The 23,096-nt window shown below is 39.6% G+C and overlaps 1 protein-coding gene across 15 annotated transcripts in view; it reads right to left on the reverse strand.

Annotated features, from left to right (window-relative positions):
- GRIP1 (glutamate receptor interacting protein 1) overlaps positions 1–23,096 on the reverse strand; it is a 307,109-nt gene that overhangs the window by 81,844 nt on the left and 202,169 nt on the right. For all 15 annotated transcript variants that reach the window (XM_040666870.2, XM_040666825.2, XM_040666832.2 and 12 more), the window contains exon 2: positions 18,345–18,425. In XM_040666870.2, coding sequence (XP_040522804.1) covers positions 18,345–18,425 — 81 coding nt within the window. The remainder of the gene's footprint in view (positions 1–18,344; positions 18,426–23,096) is intronic.

The following is a 23,096-nucleotide window of genomic DNA, read 5'->3' on the forward strand; positions in this document are numbered from 1 at the left end:
AAAAACCGCAAGGTATGGCATGGCACCACATAAAACCAGTTTTCACTATAATGCAGTCCAGAACATCTGCTTAGAAAGAAATTGGAAACATACAACATCAAAGTTTTATAATCCCCTATTATAGGTAAAGAATCAAATTACAAGCTTGAATTCTTATAAGTATATGAAAGAACAATCAATGTATTTTAATTAAAATGGACTTAGAATGTAAGATATGCTTAAATCTTCAGTATAAAAATGACAGAATTACAGTTCATAATCCCTGAGCAAATTTTGGCAGAAAAATTCAATTAGAGGGAAAATGATTGATAAGTTTATAAAACATTAGACCATCTGTGTCCAGGAAATATGAATACCTTGAAGTATTTCTCTAAGAAGATGCAGATTTAATGGAATCACCATATACAACTTTTTGTTGTTGTTACCTACAAGAAAGAGGAGCCCAGAGCACCACTTCGTACCATGGTGGGAATAAAGACAGAGTGTGAACTGCAAATTCACTCAACAATGTATCCTAGTTACAGCACATTTATCTTCTGAGTTAGCTGTGAATTTCTAACACTTTCGTTGACAGCATTCCTTGGGAGAGTATGTATGTATATGTTGATTGCCACCTGCATTGCTTGAGCCTCTGCAATGACCTACTTCTTTATCTTTGGTAAGGATCTGTTCCACCTTGAGGCCCACCACACTGTCAAGGCAGAGCTTTCTGAAGCAAGGACAATGGAGGCTTCAGCACAAAAAGCACAGTGATGAATGACTTAATGGTCTAAACCTTAACAACCTCTTCAATACACATTTCAGGGCTTTCCAAATATCTAATCTTTCTGCTTCCACACAATGTCAATTTTTTGCTTGGGAAGGAAATCAGCAGAATCACAAAATCATTAAGGTTGGAAAAGACCTCTAAGTCTGGCCATCAACCCACCACCACCATTGCCCACTAAACATGTCATTCAGTGCCACCTGTATAAGTTTCTTTAATACCTCCAGAGACAGTGACTACACCACCTCCCTGGGATGCCTGTTCCACTCTTTCTGAGAAGAAACTTTTCCCTAATATCCAACCTGAAGCTCCCCTGCTTCAACTTAAAGCCATTACCTCTTGTCCTATCACTGTTACCTGAGAGAAGAGGCCGATCCCCACCCCACCACAACCTCCTTTCAGACAGTTGAAAGAGAGCAATAAGGTCTCCACTGAGCTATGTCAAGACTAAACAATCCCTGTTTTCCTCAGCTGCCCCAGACCTTTCACAGCTCCGTTCCCCTTCTCTAGACATGCTTGAGGACCTCAGTATTTTTCTTGTAGTGAGGGGCCCAAAACTGAACACAGTAATCAAAGTGTGGCCTCACCAGAGCTGAGTACAGGGGGACAATCACCTCCCTAGTGCTGCTGACCACACTGTTTCTGAAAGAAGTAGGAAGCACTTTTGAGCTGGATCTAAAATCTATAGTTACCTAAAATCTCTGCCTCCCAAAGCAGATAAAACACGTGGCTCTTTTTGAAAATTTTGCTTTCTGCTATAAGCAACCAAATCTTAAAGCCAAGAACGGCCCACGTTCTGAAGTGCTTTCCTGAACACATCTGTGCATCACTGCTGGATGCAACTGATGAAGAAAGGACAGACTGAATGACAACATTACTTTTCTCTACATTTCTGCCTGAGTTTGATGAGGGCCTCAATAATTCTCCTCCTTTTCCTACTGGAAATGCTGCTGTATAGAACAGCACAGACATTGATGTGACATTTTGATTTATTCACTTTCTTTCCATAATTCTGATGAATTCACTCCCAGCTTCCTATTTCCTGTATTGAAAAATTAGCACCAGGAGAACTCATGTTAATCAGTGTTCATTTATACTGAGACAGCATTGTCCACAAAAGCAGTCTGACTTTCCCAGTTTCTCTGCTTTCTACAGTTATCAAAACGGATCATTTGTGTATGTCAAGGTAGGAAGGAGTGATTGAGAACAATTCATTCCTTGATCATGTGAGAAGTAGAATATCATGGAATCACATAGTAATATCTGCAGCTACAGTGTATCTTTCAAAAAGATATCCAAAACAACTTTGTAAGATGGAAAATTTGCTATGCACACTGGTAATTTCTATTCGAATTTGAGTAGATAAGTCTCCAATCCTAAGATCTCATTATACTCCCACCATTACATTCAGAGTATCCCTGAAGATACATAACCATAAACTCGGATCAAATCACTCTTTAATCTTCTTCCCATTTTAGATTAAGAGCTGCCCAAATTGCTTAGGTTTTTGACATTTAAGACATGTTTTCCAGCTTCTTAGAATGTTTCAAATCCTCCTGACCTCTGGCTACTAGGTAAGTTTTAGCAATAGTGTCATTACATCCCATTTTTCCATTTGAGTCACCATTTATTTTTACTTAAGGTAATCTGAGTTGCCTGTAATGGCCTGCAGTTGATAGATAATTTAACATCATAGTTAATAAGTAATATCAGTTTTCTTTTTCTTTCTTTCTTTTTTTTGACATGGAGCTGAGCTCACTCATATCATGGTAAAATGGAAGCAGAAGGATCAGAAAAGAATGTAGCGGATGTCTCATTCCTTTTTGGGATAAATGATTGTGCAAGCATGCAATGATAGATGCCGTATTTCCAAGTGTATATTGAGACTGCAATTTCGTGTAGCAAAGGTGCCATTTGGAGGAGTGGGCCAGCGTAACACTTCCTAGTACTCAAACAATGAGCAGATACTTCAAGTTCCTAGGGACCATGTGCTTGCTTGTAGGACAGTCAAAGCTGAATGACACGTGCACTCTACCTTTCCACTCTGTAGGGTGGAGGGAGATACAGCATGACGAAGTGCTATCAAAGTCTCCGTGTGGAAGATTAGACAACCCTAGTGGGCGCTTCCTGCAGATCTTACCTGTCGTCCTTTGTGCCCAGTGGCCAATGACATGCTGATGGTCTGCTTACTCTCTACCTTTGTGAAAAGCACAGCTCAGAAATATTGATGTTTGGAAGGCAGTAGCTCAAGGATAGGCTGAAAAAATACACAGCCATGAGTATTTTAAAAAGAGATCTGATAATGATTCATCTTTTCTCTATACTTCATTCTGATATAAAACTAAAGTTGTAAGAATGGCTAAGGGGTGAATTTAGTATGCAGCAACTACTGACAAATAGGATGCACTGAAACTTTTCATTTGGTGTTATATAGAAAGAAGTGCCTGTGACAAAAGGACCGTTAACTTACTCGACATTCAGTATGAAGAAAACATATTGTCAAAGCCAAAGAACCAGAGTTAAAGAACTATAAAATAAGCTACTGGCTTATATTAAAATTTGCTGAATCACAGGAATACTGATAACTTTAGCTGCCAATAAGCATTTAAACCCACAAGGATATACTATTTCTATTACAGACTTTTGCCAATAGGAAAAAAGCAAACAAACCAGGAATAATTCAAGCATTTCTTGGCTGCTAATCTATTCTCCGTAACTCTCTAATCAATCTCTGTAACGTATTCCTCCAGGTTTAATGTATGCATAATGAACTCATGGCAAAGAGGAATGAAGACAGATGCATTCATTTGCATGAACTAACTTATTATATAGTCAAGGTTGCTGGGGAAATCACTGCAGTGAAACAGTAAAATGCACAGCTGCAAGAATATACCTATGTGAATTCCTCCTTTGTTTAAATTACCAGTGTATACCACAATTATCACAGAAAGTGAATGGGCACCATATAAGCACACATTAATATTGCATGTATTAGACCGTGATCAAGCAGTGAGCAGCCACAATGGCCATTATCTCACCTGAGAAGACTGGTGCTCAAAATCTTTTCCTTTGTATTATTGTACTGCTCAATTGCTTTGAAAAATTGTGGTAGGTTCAGTCATGTGACTAAAGCAATCATGACTGCATAAATCATACACTGCTTGCATGATCCAAATACAACATCAAATGCATTAACCTAAAATAGCTGGATTCCCTAACATCCATTTCCAGCTTCTTTATTGCAAAAAAGCACCATGATTTAGATTTTAGGAATAGAATAAAAAAAGGAGGTTTGGGGGATGGGGGGGAGAGGGAGTAGTTTTTTTATGTGTCAGATTAACACTCGGACAATAACAAATGATTTAATTTGCTTTCTTTTAATTCATTAGTTACTGTCAAACAAACTGACCGGAGGTCTAATTACAGACTCAAATTCTGCAGATATAAAAGTCTTTGGGGATGTTGCACCAGTCCTTAACTTGCATCAGCTACTCAGATTTAAGAGCTTGTTTTATCCCAAACCGACAGCCTATACTATAGTTTGGACATACATATGAAGGATACCATATGCCAAGCATGCAGCCACATTTCGTGTTTCTGTCATTTTGACAACATTATTTACCTTAGCACAGTTAATTAGAGTGCCTCATGCCAATTTTAATGCACCTTATGGGGCTTAGATTTATGCCAAAAAAAACGTCTGCCATGCTAGAATCTGTTTTTAATCATAAGCACGCAATAATTAGTTCATTACAAGGGACAGAAAGATCAGCAATCATTTATGGGTATAATTTTGGATTTCTCACAATTACACTCACATCCTTCATAGGACAGCATGAGATTCCAACTGGTGGTGCCTAATATTCTCTAAACTGGAGAAGCCTAAAGAATCACTGAAGGCAAATGTTCCTAGAGAGGTTCTATCGCAATTCCCACAATTTAACTTATTCTGAAGGTCACCTCCTCCACAATTTTTGTGACTGAAAGTAAATGTTCCTGAACAGAACTATCCAGTAAACAGATTTGTCCTCATTCTTTTTCATGGCATTTGTAAAACACATTCAACTACTGTACAAATTTTCTTCTCAGCTTGCTCTGCATAAATGTCTTGCAGGTCCCACCCCCAAAAAGCCTTTTCTGCTAAGGGCAGGTTTACATTAAAAGATTACCCCCGGCGTGTTTATGTGAGTGTGGGTATAACATCAGACCCTCTGACCAGACACAAAGTCATAACAGGAAAAAAAGAAGCCAATAACATGTAGACCAACTTATCAAGTAAAAGAAGAGAGAGAGCACTTCCATGGCGATGTCACCACGCCTACCCTGAAGCTTTGCTCATTTAGAAACGTTGCCAAATTTCTACCTCCAACCAGCCTGGCTTCACCAGCCACAGCTTCCAGAGAAGTCCTAGCTTATACATCCACAGAACATCTACAAGAAGAACATCTGCTCTGGATGTTCTTTCCTTCCTTGTTTTAGCAAAGCCTAGAGCAGGTGGTCTTCAGACTATTACAGTTCTGTACAATCATTGTGTTCTTCCCCAACGAAGACCCACAATAGATGATAACTTATACAAAAGAAGCAGCCTGTATGTCACTTCCCACTCCTTCCAGCTCACAATGGACTTAAGATACTCGCCAGTGTAACTGCCACCACGTGGTAAGAATATTTGGTATCATTTTGATATTACAATGTTTTCAAAATATATATGCATTGGAAGAATACGAGATAAGATGTCTTCTGATCCCCAGGTCTCACTTGTAGGTCAAAGTCATTTTTACAGTGTCGCAAATACCCTGAGGTTTGCACTGGATCAGCATGTAAAACGTTCTAGAATCAACTCCAACTTTCTCTATACGGAAAACAGGTACAGTACAATGTACTCACAGCTTGTCAAAAACATTCAGTCTCCAGGCACCCTTAGCACAGACCAGGAAAAGTGCATCCTACTGTACATTACAATCATGTTCAGCTATTATCCCAGCTGGCTTACTTAAACAGTTTGCCTATTATTTTCAGTGGCGTGGGGTTAAATAAGTCAAGCTCCGTGATTTTTACTGCATTCCCATCCACTATCTGCTCTCTGCTGCACCATTACCTTTAGTTAGCGGTTAAGGAATAAAACTCCTGGATTTTAATGGACTCATTAGAGGTTCCTACCATCCTTAACATGAAGTTACAGAAACGCCTTACTGGGCATCTGGTTTTGTAGCTACAAGTTTGTACTGACTTTCAAACACACTTCCTACATCTTTAAATTTTCAATTCCAAAACTAATAATACATCATAACCCAACCTGAAAACTTTTTGGAAGAGCAAACGTGTTTACTCCCATGTGAATATATTCCATGTAAGTTCTTTTAAAAATATTACTTCAATTGTACTGCAGCATTAGGTATTTTTGAGAGATTTGGTCTATGTTGCTACAGTCTTGGTTTCATGACAAGATTTCCAACCTCTTATCAATTTTGACTTTTCAATATTCACCAATATTCACTGTATATAACCAAATGTGATCACCCCAGGTTTACAGCGATACCTAAAATTCAGCTGCAGCACATGTCCTGCTCTCTTCTGTAACATTGGGTTTTTACTACCACTGAGGTCAATGACCATTTTCTGTATCATTTATCTGACAAGTATTTGGGGTCACAATGTCATTCTAAGACGGGAAGAAAGTCTTGACAGAATCCTTTCTCACTGTTAACTATTAAGCTGGCCTGGTTTGCTTCACTGATAAAAATAATCAGCGCTGAAAATCGGCACTTGTTCCTGCCTGGATTGATATTCACTGTCCTTCCACTGATGTTTTCTGTGGATAAAAGCATTAAAAGCACTCTCTATTTTGCCTTTCATTCTTATTTTCTCCAATTAAAGTACGCCTTTTATTTTTCTTTCTGTACTCTTTCTGTACTCCTTCCAGCTTGTTAGTAAGTGCGGCTTTTCTGAAGAGCCTGTGTGTGTTTCTTCACACAACATCAGGAGATTTCCAGCAACATGCAGATATAAAGTGAGAATGGAATCTGGAATTTGGACAAGGATAATAAATAAAGAAGATAAACATCTGCATTCTACTAGCTTGTATTTCACCTAGGAAGTTAATAAAGTCTGCCACTCTAGTAATATAAGAGATGTGAATAGAAACATGCAGGTAAATTAATGATGAAATTAATGCAGACAAATAGGATTTGGGAATCCTGACAGGTGATCAAAACCCTCACTGGGCAGAATAATACAAACTATGACCATATAAACAAAGCAGATTTACACAGATTCCTCAGTACACCTCTGTATTTAGTGATCATCACTCAGATGCTTTATCTCATTCCTCTGAAAGGATGAGAATATTAATAACCAAAGAGAGGGCAGAAGAATCAGAAAAGACTTTTTTGACTAGTTAAGGAAGCATGCCCGGGAGCAGAAGTCTGGAGAAGCACGATCTGTTTACTTTAACAAGGGGAAGATTAAAAGGTGATTTCATAATGAGGTACCTATAAAGGATAAACTGAATTTTGATGAAAGATGACTCTACCACAAACGAGGGGAAGCAGAAACTACACACATTCAACCCAGAAAGAAAAGCAGTGAGGTTAATTGATCACAAAAGAATAAGATGGGTTGCAAGCAACTTTAGTAGAATGGGTGTTCCTCCGAAGTGTAATTCAAACACAAGATGAAATAGAAGTAAATTCAGGGAAGTTACATATTTTGTATAGATGGTCACCAAGGTCTCTTCTGGCCAATTGACCCCACCTAAAGTCACAGCTAAGGTTAAAGATAAGATATAAACTGAAAAGATAAATGCTTTGTCCATACCACTGCACTTTTAAATACAACAGAAAAAAACCCTAGTCTGTAACGATGCTGTAGTTAACCTATGGTCTTACAAAAACAGGAAGTCCAACTCCTATATTCTGTGCTGTGAGGCATAAATGCATATCTTTGTGATCAGGAAGATGCGTAAGCATCAAACTACATTCTCTTCTTTTGATACCAAGTAGAGAAAAAGCATGAAAATGTTATCAAACACAAAAGAAAGTTAGCAGTTGCTTTTCCATCAACATGAAACACATTAAACTATCTATTAACCAGATGGACACAGAATTTTGTGACAAATACAAGCAAAAAGAGAAAACATTACATTTTTTTTCCAAGGAGAGCTTTGACTTACTGATACAGTCAAAAAGAAAAAGCAAGTTATTATCCAGATCTGGGATAGTATATTTTGGTGTCACAGAGCTTGGTAGGTGATATATTATACTCTTGCTATCTCCATTCCCTGAATTTATAATCACTGCAGAAACTGCATGGGAGATTCAGGAAAAAAAAAAAAAAAAGAAAAAAACAGATGAAAAGCACACATTAAATCCTATAAAGAGGAATCAGAAAATGAACTAGGAACATCATTAAAGAGACAAATTATCTATAATGTACAAATAAAATAATCTAACAACTGCAAATGATAAAAAAAATATTCTCAACTTCTCTCTGCTGGGTCAGAAAACACACCGTCTAGTCTTTTTCTGTATTGGAAAGCAAGAAAAGGAGACTGAGAGCTTGGCTGTTCTGTACAGTTCTGTCAGTTCCTCAACACCTGGCACTGTGATAATGAAGGCTACACTGCTCCTCAGTCTTTGAAGTAATTATTTGTGAACCTCTTACTAATTAATTTATTTGATTCCTTTTGAATCTGGTGACTCCATCTGCATGCAGAAGTTTGCTGCTTACTACCCTTGTCTGGTGATGATGCAGGAGGATCATCTCAAACCAAACAATGCAGAAATCAGTTTTTCTGTTGAACCCACATTTTTGCAGTATTGACTGGATTGGTAATAATTTACAGGACAATATCTAAATAGATTTCTACCTAAGTGAAAATGATAATGCATGAAAAATTTCTAACACATTTCCTAAATTTTGAACATATTGAAGAAGCTGAGCATCCTCACAGACTTTTCTCCTCATATAATGCTATTTTTCTTAAGACAGACCCCCTCCATTCCTGCTCCTCCCCAAAACCCCAACCTGGCTATCAAGTGAAGTTTCACAACTTCTCGGTGGACAACAGAAATTATTGGGAATGATGAGTCTTGTCTTCAGCCACTAACTGTGATCATGTCTACATGAGTGCACATCTGTGTGCCATCTGTGCACATGAGTGCCCGGTTACAGATCTCACTGTGCTCATCCCCTCTTATCATAACTTTTAAGGAGCGCATGGCTTTCTACCTGTTTGGCTTTTCCTGGTTTCTCTCTCCTCACAAGGCCTGTACAGCCTGCTCTCTCTTCCATCTGAAGCCTCTAAAGGAGAATAAATTTTTCAACAGACATCACCAACCCTCTTAGTAAAGTGAATGAAGTCAAGCATCACGAGGATGCTTTTCCTGTGTAGATTCAGAAAGCAAGCTAAAGTCATGCAGGAAAACAACCAGGAGATGGCACTCCCAACCCCAGGAGATGACCTGAAGCTCCCTAACTTATTTTCAGTAAGAAACAGGTAATGGCCTCAAGTTACTGCAAGGGAGGTTCAGGTTGGATATTAGAAACAAAAAATTCTCAGGAGTGGTGAGGCATTGGCACAGGCTGCCCAGAATTGTCGTGGAGTCAATGACCCCGGAGGTGTTCAAGCTACATAAGATGCGGCACTGAGGGACGTGGATTCATGGGCATGGTGGTGTTGGGCTGAGGGTTGGACTGGATGAACTGACCCATCTTTTCCAACCTTAATGACTCTATGATTCAACGAACAAATGGCCAGTAGAGCACATGCAAAGGATGGTGCAGAGACATATTTGTTGAATATAGAACTACTCCATCAAAGTTGCCATCTCTACCCCCAAATGTGCATATATAGTATATGTACACAGCTAAAGAGCGGTGAGAGCTATTTACAGTGTTTTTAGAGACACTATATTGGGTTTTATCTTTATTATATACTACAAATAGTTTTTAAAAATTGCTGAGAAAAACTACTGCAGGAATAATTAAGTAAATTATATTCTAAAAGCCTGAAGTTTGGTAAAATTACATACAACTAAACCCAAATATAAAGAAATGAAGGTGTTCAGTATCATCAGCTACAAAACCGTTGCTGACTGCACTCATAATCAAAATATATATAAAACTGAAAATAGTTTGAAGATATTTATCTTCTCAGACATCATCACAGTGGTCTCGTATCAGCTGGATATTTCAAAAACTGCATTTTTCTCATTATTGCCACTAATGCACTTTCTTTCTCATTTATCATGAGATGAATGAAATTAGATCTCTCTTCTAATCCCTTTCAGTATTGAAAAGCATTAGCGTGGTAATGTAATTGTTGCTCAGTAAACAAATTTTATAAATAAATCAACAGAAATCTTGTTTAGGTAAGAACTCAGTGGGCTTTTTTCATTTTCTGTGAGAGAGATTTCTTTTGGGTTTATCCATGTATGAAACATTTACATGATCGGCATATAAGAAACCATTCCAACAAAGTTATTTTGGTGGAAGGAAGGAGGGGCAAGGAAGACGTCTCCTCTTTTTCAATATTAAATATAAAAGCAAATTCAGAAATTTCCAGCGGAGAAGCAAAAGAGATGTAGCTCTGCAGATGCTGCACAGCCCATTTGCTCAACCTCCAGCAGGTTAAACAAACAGTCAGCAAACAGGCAAGACTATAAATGATACAGCAACTGCAGTCTCTCATCAAACATGAAAATCAGCAAATGACTTTGCAGATATAATAAACACCTCAAGTGCAGAAAAACTTGCTCGTCTGTGATCAGCATTTCACAGGTCAGAGCACTGGCTTCTCCTAGGAAATGACCCACGATACCAACCATAATATTTGTGACAACAGAGGTCATTGTTAATGGATTTCTAAACATTAAAAATACCTTTGGTGGCAAACCTGAGCTTTCTGTGTCGATTTTAAAAAGCACACAGAAAAAGTGTCTATGAAACAAACGCAAATGGAGGAAAAAGCACTTCTGTAGATGCATACTTCAACTTCCTAGCTCTGCATTTACTGATAAATAGATGCATATGTACATTATTTTCAGATTTTACTTCTGTAATGAGCTCTTTTTTTCCTACAATGAGAACTACAAAAGAGGAAGGGGATGATTCTGTGGCGGTTTCCCCAGGCAAAATGTGCTTTTTATCTACAAAACCAGTTAGCCAGAAGACTACTTAACATTCTGGTAAGGAACAAAGGATTAGGCAGATAACGCTGCATCTGTGAAACCTCAGTGCTTACAAAATCTGAAGTGAAAGGCAAGACAGGTTGTGATGAGGCTGAGGAAGGTGATGGGGGTAAGTTACACAATGTTGCTGGAGAAGGTGGCAGTCCCACGGCAAACCTCTCCAAGGGGCCTACTGAAATCAGCAGAACCGCATCAGAAAGCAGACAGGATCACTTCCATCACTGTGGTTTCCCTGGCACTGGAGCCTGGAGGGCTCCTACAGAAGGAATGGGATAAACTGTAGGCATGAGAACAGCTGATGTGGAACACACACAGTCATGTCAATGCCATGTTAATAACAGGGGAAAACAAAACTCTGGAGATGGGTCTGCATGTAGAAAAACCTCCACCAATGGAGATGGATCATCTGTCCATCACCTTTGTTGGTCACTGTGCAACTGGCTCAGATTGCAACAGCTGGGCTACAGCCAGAAAAACCTGAGAGCCGTCTTCTGCCCTGAGTAATGGCATTAATGAAACTTTTATCCTCATATCACATCACAGGCTTGAATTTTTTCTTTAATCCATGTGGATTTCTTTTTCATTTCCTCCTATCTCCCTGTATTACTTTCTATATTTCTGTATTATTTCTAGGATTATCTTGTAAAAGAAAAATAATACACAATGTCTATTCTGCTATTACATTACACTGTACAGACTTTTTTCTCACTTAAATTGTAGCATATCACACACACGCATTATATTCAGCTAGTGTAGTTTTATATTAGCAGCTCAAGCATGTCATAAAGGGATCACATGTTCTGGCTCTATCTAACCTACACTGGATCCTGGAATTACATATAATTTAACACTATTATTTTTTTTTCTTATAGCAAGGTATTCTTGTATTCAGGGTTAAACTGATATTTCTGCGTGTTACCACGGAACTAAAACCATACTGAGGAAAGTCCTGAGGTCTTTCAAATTCTTTGGTTTCCAGCTGACCTACATCTGAGCTAATGGGTTGAGGGCAGCAGACAAACCCCCCAGGAGAGCCACATTTGGTATAGCCTGAGACACGATGCGAACATTTTGCTGAACAGCAGGCTGAGGGTCAGGGAGGAGGAACGTGGCATTCTTCTGTGTTTTTATCAACAGATGATGGGACCTGAATGTGTTCAGAGCCAATGGACAGAAGAAAACTGCATTGCTCCTTTCGTCTGCAGGACATACTGTATATCTGAACATCACAGAGGCTGAAAATTTCTCAGGTGTTAATTATTGTTGTTAGTACAACAATTTATTATGTTATTATTTCTCTTAGGAATATTTTGTGTCCTAAGCAGAGGATGCAATAATTTTCTTTTTTGGTAGCAGCTCTGTAAATATCATCCTTGCAAGGCATTTTATGATTTTTTTGCTTGCATGTGCTCCATTCCAGCTCAGTAGTTCACAGTTCAGCATAGGCTAAAATTAAGTTTGTTAACATTTCATATTTATATTAAAATTCTGTCACCAAACTCCTCAAAAATGAGGCTGGAAGACTGATAATAATGGCGATAGCACAGCTGGAGCTGTGAATGCATCCAGGGCTGTACATCCATTCTGTGTTTCCCCTTCAGCTGGATGGTGAGCTCTGTTTTTGAGATCAAACACAGCACCAAAATAGGAAAGCTGTACTATAGCATGCTTCAAAGAATCAGGTAGACTGGCAAGAGGGTGCACTACTCACGTATGTACAAAGGAACAGAAAAATCTGGTCAGTTTAATTTCAGGCTTCAAAGTCCTGACAATTTTCTTTCAGAGTAGAGTGACCTACTTTAACAACTGACCCATTAATACAACTGTGCAACTGCGTACAAAACATGCAAATGATTAATAATCATCATCATATCTCAGAGAGGAACACAGGCTCCCATGGTGGAGAAAACGTCAGTGGAATATTTTATAACACCCAGTTGGACTTTCCTGCAGGGTTGGCGTGTACTCTTACTATAAAAGCAATCTGCCTGTTCAGCAGAGCAGACATCGCTGTGGGGTAGGAGGATGCTGGGCGAGCTGCGGGTGGGTGCAGCAGCTCTGGGGGTCTCAAGGCTGGCTGAGTCGGAGCATGAGGGCTTTGTGGGATCAAAGGCAGTGTGGTGAGGGCTGAGACATGAAGGAGCACTTGCTGGGGGTGTAAGCAGTGCAGAAGGCAGGCAGCTGTGCTCCTGTCTCGGAAAAAAAGAAACTTCCTCTGATTGAGAAATACTCCCACTGTGTCCTCTCGCTATTTGGTGCCGATTCATGGAACAGGAATTCTGTTTAGAGAAGTGAGAGCTCCAGGGCTGCGCTCTCCCAGCTAGGCCCTAACTCTGGATTCACTGAGAGTTCCAATGGCCATCCCAGAGCACAGTGTGCACCGAGGCTGTTCTGAGCCCCTGAACACTTCCCACTTCTGGAACTTTTCAATAGTGCAGATGTCTGCATCAGTAGATGTCAGAAGTGAAAATCACTATTTTTTCAATTTAATGTCCAATAGATAGGGCAAAAATAAGCTCTTCCCTTAGAAGTACTCTTTTGACCCGAACTAAACTATTTGCAGAGTTTAACTGAAATTTCTCATGGTTTCAGCCACCCTAAAAAAATACAGAGAAGTTGGAACATTTCAGCTCTAAAATTCACTTTTTTTTTCTAATAAAAACTCTTTAGAATCAATAAAAAGCACTTACAGAATTGGGCTAAAACCAAAAATCCCCCCTGCTTCAGGTTTTACCAAATATTTTAATCAGCCTCAAATTCATGGTGTCTTTTTTTTTCTAACACGTAATTATTTTCATGCCTGTGTGATTCTGCTCTAGGTTTCAGCAAGTGAATTGAAAACAGACAAATAAATTAAGCAAGCAATTTACACAGCATTAGTGTCGACAGATTTCTCCTTGTTGTTTCAACAGATAAGAAGGTATTGGATTTCAGTCTGGAAGGCGTGGGAACAGCTCTCTCCAGGCCTGCCCGCTTTCAGCACCCAGCACAGCCTCATCTTTAGCTTATGTTTCAGAATGTCTCCTTCACAGTGCCATCAGCTTTTGACACTGCTGGAGTATTTGATGCTCTCCATGAAGCTCTCACGGGTAGGCAACCACAGAAAAAACATCTTTGACTCAAGCGCCACTGATCCTGAACTTGCTCTGTGCCAAGCACACATTTGGTCTCAGGCAAACCAATGGTAGCCCAGGAACCCATGGGAACCTCAGCCATCTAAACCTAGAGATCACCCAATGATAGCATTAGATACTTCATCTTCAAATGGCAGATGCTTCCAACTGCATCCATGATACTGAGGGAAGGGTCTCACCCATTAGCTTAAAAACACATTCTTTGCATCCATGTGTCTAACACCAGTCTGGCAGTGATATCTTCCTGGGTGAACCACAGCATGCAGCCCTACTGCCTCTGTAGTCAGTCTACTATGTGGGCAGAGTAACAACGGGGGTTCATTATATGAGGGCTGCTCTGAATGTAATGGTGATGACAGCACTGAAAAATAGTGTTTTATGGTTGAGAATTTGCTCTATCAAATAGTGTTATCGTGCTCTTTGTATCATTGTAGTTTCCATGGAAATAAATGGGAGGCATTACCTTCAGACCACCCTAAGCACACCAGTTAAGTCTAAATCCCAAGGTTCAGAGAAAAAAAACACATTCTTATTTTGCACAAGACTGCTTGTCATGTTGATGTTAATTTAAGCCCTCCTTTTACAATTAAGAAATCCTGACGGTAAAACTAAAATGTTTTGAACAATCATTTACACATAATTACAACACCTACACATCTGCAAGATTAAGTCCAGGCCTCAGACTGCAATTATATGAATGCCCATAATTTAAATTAACTATAATTTCATCAATTCTGTAAATCCCTTTGAATGGATCTGTTGCTTGTTGATTTTGTGCCATGTGAAGACATGATAAATATGACATGTACCCTCATCACATGAATAATGTATTCTGCATCTTAAGTGAGCCAGTTCTGCTCCAGAAAGAAGCTTAATCCATTCCCTGCTTCTGGGGATGAAAGGAATTAAACTCAGTGCACTGATTTCACAGTTTGTGCTCATTTGACTTTAATTATAAAATGATTATTTCAACCTTTTTTTTTTTTCCTGTAAAATAAACCAAGTCTGAGATCCATGTAACCTCTACAGAATTACAGTACTTCTTTGTGTATTTGGTCTTTGCTCATCAGCACTGCACTTCCAATACAGTTACCCAGGAAAGGATAAAAACAACATATTGGAGTATACAGTTGATGCAGCAGTTTCACACCCCACAGTGATGAAAGGTCTTTTTTTTTCTTATCTGGCCAAAGGAAGGAGCAGTGGCAACCTCTTAAGTGAATATAAATGTTACAAGAAGGAACCTTCACCAGGCACAGGGAGACAGTGCAATCTTGCGCTGTACTGGAAGATTTAGATCATGTATCCTGGAAATATAAATTTACTTGCATCTTCTCACAGACTATTTAAACCTGTGCAAACCAAAGGATAGGATCATTTACCTTTCTTAAAAAAAAAAAAAAAGAGAGAAAAAAATAAAGATTTCTCCTGGCTATAATGGACAGAACATTCTTTGGGAATAGGATAGGACATCTGCAGCCCACGTCTCAGGCATGACAGAGCATCAGGTGGCTTGGACAGCTGTGTTGTCAAAGGTACTGACAGGCCTCAAGACTGAAAAAAGCACCTTGGGAATGTAATATTGTATCAGGTACAAGTCTGGGGGAAATAGCACCAAATGCTTTCCATACAGCATATACCCTCCATGCAAGGATTACTGACAGTAACTCCTGGTGACATCTCTCCATCCGAGTTTAGAAGAATTCACCAGAGTCATCGTACCCCACCTTCCCTTTCCAAAGTTGTTTAGAGCTGACCTACATACTGTCAGAAGTCAGATCCTGATCCCAAGCAAAACCAAAAGCAGCTGCAATACTTCCTGTCTCAACCTAGCATGACTAGGGAATACAACTGGTATTCCTCCTGTTACCAAAATGCTTTGGTGGGATGTGTCTGCATCTGTGGCAAGAGAACCAACAGCGTGGATAAACTGCCCGCAGACGAGTAAGATTAGATGCTATTTAGAAGGCCAAACTTTCTAAGTGTCGAAAGGGATATAAAAGTTCAGGGGATGTTTCCAGAAACTTCAGTTAAACTCCTAAATGTTGGTTACTTCACAAAATACTGCTTAGTTTTATAAAGGTATTCATGCATCTAAATTCACAGTATTTCTTGTGCTAGAACGGCAATCTGTCAAGGCATGAAAGCATTATTATTATTATTATTTACTATTGCATCAGCTCAATGTCATTTATACTTTGGGCTCCTGAGGCAGGGAGTTGCAACAAGGTGTGAAGATAAATGTCTTCACAACTTTGAAAAGTGAAGAACACACAGAAGAACACACAAAATGACAAACAGTATAATCTCACCAAACACTTGTCACTGCTGTCTCTCTGAAGTAACTCTGACTCACACACAGCATACACAGCATCATGGAATGGTTTGGGTTGGACCTGTAAGATCACCTAGTTCCAACTCATCTACTGTAGGCACGGGCACCTCTTCCTAGACCCGGTTGCTCAAAGCCCCATCCAGCCTGGCCTTGAATGCTTCCAGGGAGGGAGCATCCACAACCTCTCTGGGCAACCTGTTCAGTGTCTCACCTCCATCACAGTAAAGAGTTTCTTCCTGATATCTAGTCTAAATCTACCCTCTTCCAATTTAAAACCATTTCCCCTCGTCCTGTTGCTACCTGCCCTTACAAAACGTTCCATCCCAGCTTTCCCATAGGCCCCTTCAGGTACTAGAAGGCTGCTATAAGGTCTCCTCAAAGCCTTCGCTTATACACATGTACGGTAAAATTCCAGAATATGCAGTTAAAATAATTTAACTTAAACTTGAAATAAATAGTCACAATGACTACCGAGCATTTAGCATTCCTACTCTTATCAAATGACCTAAAGGAAAATTCAACCTGTTCAACTTTTATCAAACCTTCTCTTTAAAGAACATGACTGAAAATGTTCAGTTCTCTGTTATCTAAAACCATGAACTTCAGTTTGTATTCAGACCATAGCATAAGTAATTCATAAATACAGTAACCACACCATAAATTTCAACTACTATGTTCAAGGTGAAAAAAAATCACAAGATTATTATTTTCATTAAAGAAGAGATTTAGTATGCTAAATATTAGTGACACGTGAGTTACATAATTATCTGAAGAGGCATCCATATAGACAGCTTAATTCATCTGTACTGACTTGGAGAAAGAAATGTGGTTGGTGTTTGTATAATCCTCATAACAATGAATGCACACTGAACACTGCAGCTGATTTTTCTCACAACAATTTTGATTTTCATGATTGGATTGTGAAAATAACAATCTTTAAATCACTAGGATATTTTAAGTAGTCAAAAATATTCCTTTTGAGCAATTGTAAATCATCAAACTCTCTAACTCTCTCACACATACATCTGCACATAGGGCATCCATACAATCTGTACTTTGGCCCTTCAGAAACAATTCAGTTACTGTGATGAGATCTGAGCCTGGCAATAATAGAAGTCTGAGCTCCATCTCTTGTACCTATAACCTCTGAGAAGGATGTATGACTTTGTTCAATAATAAGGCCACAGAGTGCACAGAATATGATGATTATTCATTAGAAGTTGGGCAACATGACCTTACAGTTTCTGATTTCTGTTGCAATACATCTTCCCTTCCAGTCAGAGGTTACTGTTCTTAAGGTGAGAATGGCAACATCAGTTATTCCGCCTGTGCACAACCTTTGCCAGTGTTCATTTGTTTTCATTAGCCGATCCCTAAATTTTACTTGAGGTGGAAACTCCCTTATATTGCTGCACAGTACGTATAATATTGCTGTTCATGGGCACATTGTGCAGACTCATTTGAAGTAATTATAAGACACAGAGGTTTGACTATTCCATTGATCTGGCGGGTCCAGCTCTGTGTGACTGGATGGCAGAATCCACAAGGACAATGCACGTATAGCGGAAAACCACACACAGATGTGACTTCTGACCGCATTCAGGATTGGAAACATGAGCCAAACTCCCTACACCACCGAAGACAGATATAAAAGAATAGATTTCTCAGGGCCTCTGATGAAAGGGCTGTTGTGATCTACATGTGAAATCTGCTGCAAAAGGCAGATGCAGAGATGTTCCTCATACTGAAAGCCCCAGGGAATCTAACTGTATAAACTCCTTACAGCTCCAGTGGAACCTTCCTTACAAATTACTTGTTGGCACCTATACTTTATTTGCTTTTTATAACGAGTTTAATTTTGATGAGTATTACCTTGCTGTTCACAAACCACATGTTATAAAAAGCAAAGCAAGTCTTACCTGGAATACTCTGTCTCCTCACAGACAGTGCTCCATCAGGTGTCCTTGTCTGGTTTGCAGACTTTGTGTAAGGACTCTCATCTAAACAGAAACAAGCAAAGTTGCAGTTACTGATAAATATAGTGTTAAAAACAACAGAATTCTTTTAAACCTAATTACTGTGAACTACCAATGCAGAGTACAAGAGCTAGATGAGGATGGATGTTTCTGAATTCTGACCCAATGCCATGTCTAGCCTCAAAAATAATGGCTCTGAACAACAGAGTTGGAAAGGATCAGGTAAAGCTCAGATCAGAGATAATGGTTTGTTGATGACACGCTGGATATACAAAGCCCAGCTTTGAAGTAAATATAGAAACTTTCATTTTCCTCATATTAAGAAGCTTCACGTGTCAAAGACTCCAGTAAGAGAGGGATCTTCCCTATTGAGAAGTATTTGCAGAACCTTTTGAATATTCTGGCTGTAGAGATGTTCTCCTTTTCTTTTGGGATCTGCCACAGGACTCTTCATTTTCCATAGTTAACAACTGATTGGAGAGAACATCAGAAAGCAGTTGCCCAATAGACCAAGCACGCTTACACTGAAGTACAGCACTGTGGCAGCCTGTGTCTAAGCAGGAGGCTCTGTTCACCAACTGGTCAACATGGAGGCATTGAGGCTGCTGCTGGTGGGCCCAGCAGATGAGCTGTCTATTAGAGGCAGCACGAGGCAGATGTGAGGCACTTGTGCATCCCTCCTGGGAGCAGTGACCATGGGGAAAACCATCAGCCACACAGTAGCTTTAACAATGGCAAGCAATAAGCTCGCTAAAGAAATGTGCGTGCAAGAGAAGAAAGAGTAGTGTGAATTTTATTACCTCTGTCAAAGGAAAGGAATCACAACAAATGAGGCTTCTGTCTTGCTTGTGCTTTAATCAAGTGCTCAAACACTTTAAAGCACTATCAAATCCTTCTCTTTACATATTTTTCCTTCATGGACCGATCAGTTTATAGCATGTGCACGAATGTGGATATAGTAACAAGAAAGCTGAATGCAGTTCTTGGTTTATTTTAAAGGCAAAACATTTTTGCAAGGCCATGTATGTTGACATAAATGCAGCAAGTAATAAAGACCATATACTGGTGAAATATCTCAGCAGACAGATATCATTGTGTTTTCTACAGAAAATGAACTGCCATTGCTTTGGGACTATATTGTTACAAGGAGAGAGGTAACAGGTTTGGTTATACTACATGTTAATACAAGCTTGAAGAAAATAAAGCTGTCAGCTACCGATGTACAGAAGAATGAAAGATTATTAGCACAGACACAGCTACACGAGATAAGAAAAAGGCAGACATGTAAGTGGAAAATCTAATATTGCAACATATGCAGTATATACATATCCTTATGGAAGTTAAAAAGAAAAAGAAAAGAAAAAATGAAAGAAGTGAACAAGAGCTTGTAAAGGAAGCAGGATCAGCTCTTTTCTGCCACAGAAGAGGCACAGCTGAGCTAGAACTCAAGCTAAGGGTCTCAATATAGCGTTACTAGCTCCTGTCAATATAAAAAAATCGGGATCATCAATAACGTTACTGAGATGCCACATGTATTATTCTTTATTCACAGGCACTGAATGTGACAGCAGATATTGCGAGACACGCATTTTTCTGTTAAAAAGTGGGCAGGAAACATAATACAATTTCTCAGGAACTGATGGATGGCGATGATTTTTGGGCCCTATTTGCATGTGTGCCCTCCCTATGAAAAATCTATCAGCTCCTGGGACAAACAGCTTTCTCCTAGTCAGACTTTGTACGTTTGCATTATTTTCATCAGATTGGAGAGAGGGTAGGAAGGAGAGGCAAATGTCCACAACGAGATCCTTTTCACTGAATCTTTGTCAGGAGCAAATGAATAAATCAGCTGCAATCTTCTGCTGGAATAGAATTTTCCCCAAATTGTACTACACTGGGAGTACATGCGGTTATCCTGAGCTCACAAAAAAGGATGAGGCTGCAAATCTTTCTGGTTAATGGCACCAGGGAGGAAAGATGAGTGTGCATTCAAATTACTTGGAAGGGAGCAGGAACAAGAAGTCTAGTATTTTGCATGTAGTAACTGGCAGGTATGAAAGACAGCTGAGACACTGTATTTGAGGCCGCTAGCATTTAGGTTTAGCACTGAAAACTTGTCAGGTATTTCTGTGGTTTATGTGCTGTTAGATACTGTAGGGATGTAATTATGTTACATTTTTTAACCTGTCTATAGATTTCCATAGCAAACAAAGTGGCATAGAAGATTGCTTCATAAACTTTTGAACCCCATTAATACAAAATATGTCCAATTATTATGGAAGAAAAACAATGAATTATTGCCTCACTGGTGGATGGGGAAGTTTCACTTTGCTGAAAGTCCCAAAGATGGGAAAGAATTATCTTTCAATGCCCATTTAAGAGTAAAATCACACTGTGAAATAATAAGAAATCACTGTGAAGAACTCACAGAAACAAAGGAAAACAAATACTCAAGAAGGAATACAAGCAGTGCCTTTATTTGAGACAGAAGAGTACTATAAAGATAGATGCACAAATAGATACCATCCTAAAGAAGAGAATACAGCAAAGAGACAAGAAAGCCCTGGTAGACCTGAAATGCCAGACGCCATCATACTGTCAAAAAAGGAAGAAGTCTGTTCATCTGCATTAGCAAAGTTGTTTGTATGGCAACAAGAATTTACAAATCAAATCATAATTTATGCCCCATCTGCTCGAGGGGACCATCCTTGGCAGGGAAGGGTTTTGCAAACATGCAAAAACGTCTCCTGGTATCATCGCTTAGAGGGATTTGTTTGAGCGCTCTGCGATTCCAGCTTCACCCTCTACAGCACAGACACTCTGGAGATGAAACTCAACCAAGCAAACCAACACACTAAAAAAAGCGAAGGAGAAGAGTGTGAAGCATGCCCTAGGGGGAGACTGCAACTTGGAATTAGGTGAAGGTGAGATATACATAAGAAGTCACCTATACAAAGTGGAGGAGGAAACAGGATACATTCAGAAGCATAGATCTTAGCTAGCTACATCCCTAGTGCTAAAATAATCTGATCACCAGTGGGGAGAGGACTGCAGCCTGTGACAAACCTTCAGGCTGAGTAGCCTTTCTGCTGGATGCCAAAGCCCTGGCTGGGGCCAGCACATGGGGAGCTCCCCACTTCTGCCCGCTCCTACAGGAATTGCACTGCTGGGGTCTGCGCTTCCAACCTTGCAAACAGCATAGCTATGTGGATACAGTCTTGGAATTCTATTCATTACACCACCGACATTTTTTCTCCCCATTTCTTTTGGCTAAGGAATTAAACAGCCCACAGTAACCAATTTCTAGTAGTCAGTCAGTCATATCAAGGTGACTGCTATGCCAGCAGATCTCTTTGCCTAGTGACTGCAGGAAACAAGCCCTCTTCCACTGCTAACAGGTGAGCCCATTTTCCCCTAAAATTCCTAGTTCATGTGCTTTCTTTAGTTGAAAATGTGCAATAGTGAACAAGCTGCCTGCTGTGCTAATTCCCCCAGTTCCTGCTGCAATGCCTTCCAGTTACTGAGATCCTGAACCAGCAAAGTGAAGTCAGCACCTTGGTTTCTCTTCACGCTCATCCCCATGAATGCAACAGCTCCAACTACAAGTAACAGTGGCTAGCATATCATCCTTTCAAAGCTCTGCACACTAATTAAAGACTGCAAAAATAATGATCAAGTGAATAGATAAGCAGTCCCACTGCTTGCAGTTACTTCTGTAGGCTTATTGCTCTTACCTATTGCCTGCAAGGCAGATAAACAACTCGTTGCACTTTCCTGCCTGTTTTTAACCAGCTGGCATCTCTCTCTGTAATTGAATGATTCATTCTTCAAGTTAGGGACCATGTTGTGACCTGTTTACATCATTCTGCATAACTCCTACTACACGGGGGGGACCTCTATCCAAGACTAAGGGCTCTATACACTCTAGCAAACCAACAGTAATGTAATCCTATAAAGATGATATATGTGTGCATTGTCCAGCGTATAAGTGCTCGGGACTGCACTAGTAAAATGACCATTTGTAATCTTCCGATATTTGCTATATTCGGTTTAATATCCTTTGAATGATATTAACTGGGGACACATAAGAGGGAACAAGGAAAGTCTAAAGATATTTCCTCAAGAGCCAAGCCCAGGCATTCAGTGTATCAGGAGGTTTACGATCACTGGAACATTTGCGTGTCCCTCAAGAGGGCTGTGAAAGCTACTGACACAAGAATGCTGTTTACAGTTGTGGTTAAGGCTACAAGCACTCTCCCTGTGCCAATCTCACAACTGGTTGGAGGATCAGAGGAGGAGGCACATTCAGGCAGTAACTACTGAACCCAGAAAACGTGCCCACATCCTGTGCTTCATAACGCTCATTTTTCAACAAGTTTCTTATTTATGTCTCATTGTGGGATAAGATGCACTTTGGCCCAGGGAGAACTGGTTTTAGAGTTTAACCATGTGTTTCTTAAGCAGACTTCAGAACTCAAGCAAGTAAAACGTGAGATGCTGCATATATGCTCCTCATTGTTTCTTTCTTAAGCATCTCCAATTCATTTGAGTCCCAAGACTTGACAAGAAAGTACACTACACCTTCAGCTTGCTCAGCATATTGGAGGAGTAGGATTGCCTGCATGTGTTGTTGTTCGCACTCCTTATGATAACACGCATCTACTCTAGTAGAGAATCACATACCTACACAGAGGA

This window comes from Gallus gallus, chromosome 1 (genome assembly GCF_016699485.2).
Source record: "Gallus gallus isolate bGalGal1 chromosome 1, bGalGal1.mat.broiler.GRCg7b, whole genome shotgun sequence".
Lineage (NCBI taxonomy): Eukaryota > Metazoa > Chordata > Aves > Galliformes > Phasianidae > Gallus > Gallus gallus.